The following is a 3071-nucleotide window of genomic DNA, read 5'->3' on the forward strand; positions in this document are numbered from 1 at the left end:
ATAATATATAAAAGTTGAGATCAAAGTCAATTCTATAATAAGCTAAACACTTATGTTCTTTATAATTTTAATATTTTACCATTTCAGTACCAAATTAATTTTTTTACAACATAAAAAGTAGCAATTATATAACTAACTTTATAATAAGATGGAAGATATTATATATATGTCCAACCTTACTAATCTTCTTGTCTAATCTATAGTTATTTCTTCTACTCACCTTTCACTCTTTCTTTTATATTAGTTCCTAATATTCTCTCAAATTGTTTCTTATCTATTCACCACCACTACAATAATATAACTACAATAATATAGACTATTTTTTAGGATTATTATGTGTCAAAAAAAATAAAATTCGTCAAAAAAATAAATTTTGACACTATTTTAACTATGAAAATATGTTAATAAAAGTTTTATAAAAAATAGTATTTTTAACATATAAGTAATTGTAAAAAAAAATTTAAATCTTATTTTAATAAATATTGGCCGTCAAAAATAATTTATTAGAAAAATTTGAGAATATATTTTTTGTGATACTTATTAACCGTCAAAAATATTATTTATTTTGACACTTATTGACTATAAAAAATTCTCAACAAAAATTTTTAACAAAGAATGAGATGAGATCTTGAAACTGAAGAATAAACTGAAATTTTGAAGATGAAAAATGAGTAGTATGATCCTAAACTGAGAGCAGTGTGATGCTAAAATTGACGGAGCTCAACGAAGAAAAGGAATAATAGAGTAAGTTGAAAACAAAAAAATGTCAAAATTGAGGAGTAATTTTCTATAATCGAATTATTCATAAAAAAAAACATAAAAAATTTGACATTTGTGATATTTGTCAAAAATATATATTAATTTTTACGTTTAACTATAACTGTTAAAAAAATCATGTTAAAATAACTCTCTTTTCTTGTAGTGCACCTACATGATGCTAGTGTTATGTTATGGCGAAAGAAACTTTTCAAACTGCTCCTAAGGAGTAAGGACTTGAACAATATACTACAAATAGATCATTTTCAACATAGGGCCGGGTGAGATTATGAAGTTTATCCAACATTTAAATCCCAAAATTATGATTCACTTTAAGTGTAAAGATGGTTAATTAGTGTTAATATATGTATATAACAAATCATATGCTATAGATAGTGCTTACTTTCTTAATAAATTCGAAGAGATGACGTCTTATGTCTCTCTGTAGATCTTCTGGCATATTTTCCATAAGCATTTGTGCATTCATCCCTATTGTTGCCACCCAATTATACCTTTCGGCATGTCTGATCCTCCTGCATTATAGAAATATTTTCTCTCACTCGTCTATATATAATATGGTCAACATTTTCATGAGGCAATCCAAATAAAAATGAAAAATACAAGGCATACTATGTATTCATAGCATTTAATATTATAGACGACAAAATACAGGGAATCAAATTTCACTTGGCTAACTTTAGTCAATTATTTTTTAGGATTTATAATTTAGAATCTAGAATTAAGAGTTTATGATTTATGATCTAAAATTTAAAAATAATAAAATAATTTTATAAAAATTGACATTGACTAAAAAAAATTTGATTTTCTCGCATTACTCCTTATAGACGACATTGGTAATTGAGTTAAGTTTGAGACTGTGTCATTGAAATAACACATTGCTTATCTTTATTGCGCATAAAAGAAGAAAAGGAAAAGGAAAAAAAATGAACCAAATTACCCAATTGACAAATATAATTTTGGCAATGTGGAAGTGCTTTGTTGAAATAATTTCATTGCGTGGCTTCTTACTTTCTTAGATCTTCTGATAAGTGAAACTGGTTCATCCATTGCTCAACTTCACGGCTTCTAAGTTGCATTTCTAGTGTTCTGTAAATAAAATGGATGAAAACACATCAAACACATTATTTTATTTAGCAATAACGTGAAAGCAGAGTATATGGGGAACTCTGAATATTTGACTTGTTGAGGAATAAGAGAAACATTGTGATGAAACAAGTAAGGAAGACATGGAATGAAAGAGCAGAATTTTACCTTTGTCCGAGACTTTGGAGAAAGTTTTGTATGTTTCCAATGAGAAGCGCAAAAAGCAAGAGCCCCAATCCTATGATTATCATTGTGAAAAGGACTTCCAACTCAAAATCACTTGGGGTTAGATTACCAGCAAGAGTACTGATTTGCTGTATTCAGGAAGAAAGAACAATGATATTAAAATTGAAGTCCTACAATTAATATTAGCAATAGAAGAAGAACTATACCTGGAAGCCCCAAAAAAGTGCATACAAATATTTTTTGATCAAGTTGCTTCCTGTAGTAAGTCGAACAACATCGGCATAGATCCCATAATCAAAAGCCCCAGACAACGAATTCAAACAAGATGTGGCATTTACGTTGTTTGTCCACAAATCTTGTGTCTGGTGAGAGGAATGTCCTTTTCCACAATCCACATATTTCATGCAACCAATGATCTTAGCATTATGGCAAGCGTCTAGCAAACATTGATTAACTCTCTGCAACAAAAGGTATTAGTTTTCCTTTAATGAAACCTTTATGATTGAAGGCTTTGGAGTCCTTTTCTTTTTTCACAATAGAGATAACAATTAAATTGTTTCTATCTTTTAAGCAATTATCAAACTAAGCTTCCTCCAAATAAAGAATTTAATTTTTATGGTTGTTTTGAGTCACCTGAAGTCCAAAGAGATACCAACAAGAGCCAACAATATGGCCAGAGAGCATAATGTATTGCACAAGGATCACTGCAGATATAAGATTCTTTGAATGATTTGCTCCTGATGAACCCAAGTACTTTGGTAGCACAAACAATATTATTATCTGCACATATTTCATTAGAATTACAACACAATAAACCCATCATAAATTCTATCCTTTTCAAAGTAGTAGTCCTATATTCATGTTCAGGTTTTTAAACCTCACGATTCACATAAAAGAAGCGGTACTATATTTCTGCGGATATGCAAAATACTAATGGTGGTTTGGATAAACAACTTAATTAAAATTTAAAAAAATTAAAATATAAAAAGTTATAAAAATTGTTTATAAATAAATTATTTTGTGTT

The 3071-nt window shown here is 28.4% G+C and overlaps 1 protein-coding gene across 1 annotated transcript in view; it reads right to left on the reverse strand.

Annotated features, from left to right (window-relative positions):
- LOC107644052 (probable cyclic nucleotide-gated ion channel 20, chloroplastic) overlaps nt 1–3071 on the reverse strand; it is a 12537-nt gene that overhangs the window by 2344 nt on the left and 7122 nt on the right. Inside the window, exons 6-10 of the mRNA XM_016347835.2 lie at nt 2680–2826; nt 2253–2504; nt 2029–2174; nt 1786–1863; nt 1160–1289 (exon numbers count right to left, since the gene is read on the reverse strand). Coding sequence (XP_016203321.1) covers nt 1160–1289; nt 1786–1863; nt 2029–2174; nt 2253–2504; nt 2680–2826 — 753 coding nt within the window. The remainder of the gene's footprint in view (nt 1–1159; nt 1290–1785; nt 1864–2028; nt 2175–2252; nt 2505–2679; nt 2827–3071) is intronic.

This window comes from Arachis ipaensis, chromosome B05, assembly GCF_000816755.2.
Source record: "Arachis ipaensis cultivar K30076 chromosome B05, Araip1.1, whole genome shotgun sequence".
Classification (NCBI taxonomy): domain Eukaryota; kingdom Viridiplantae; phylum Streptophyta; class Magnoliopsida; order Fabales; family Fabaceae; genus Arachis; species Arachis ipaensis.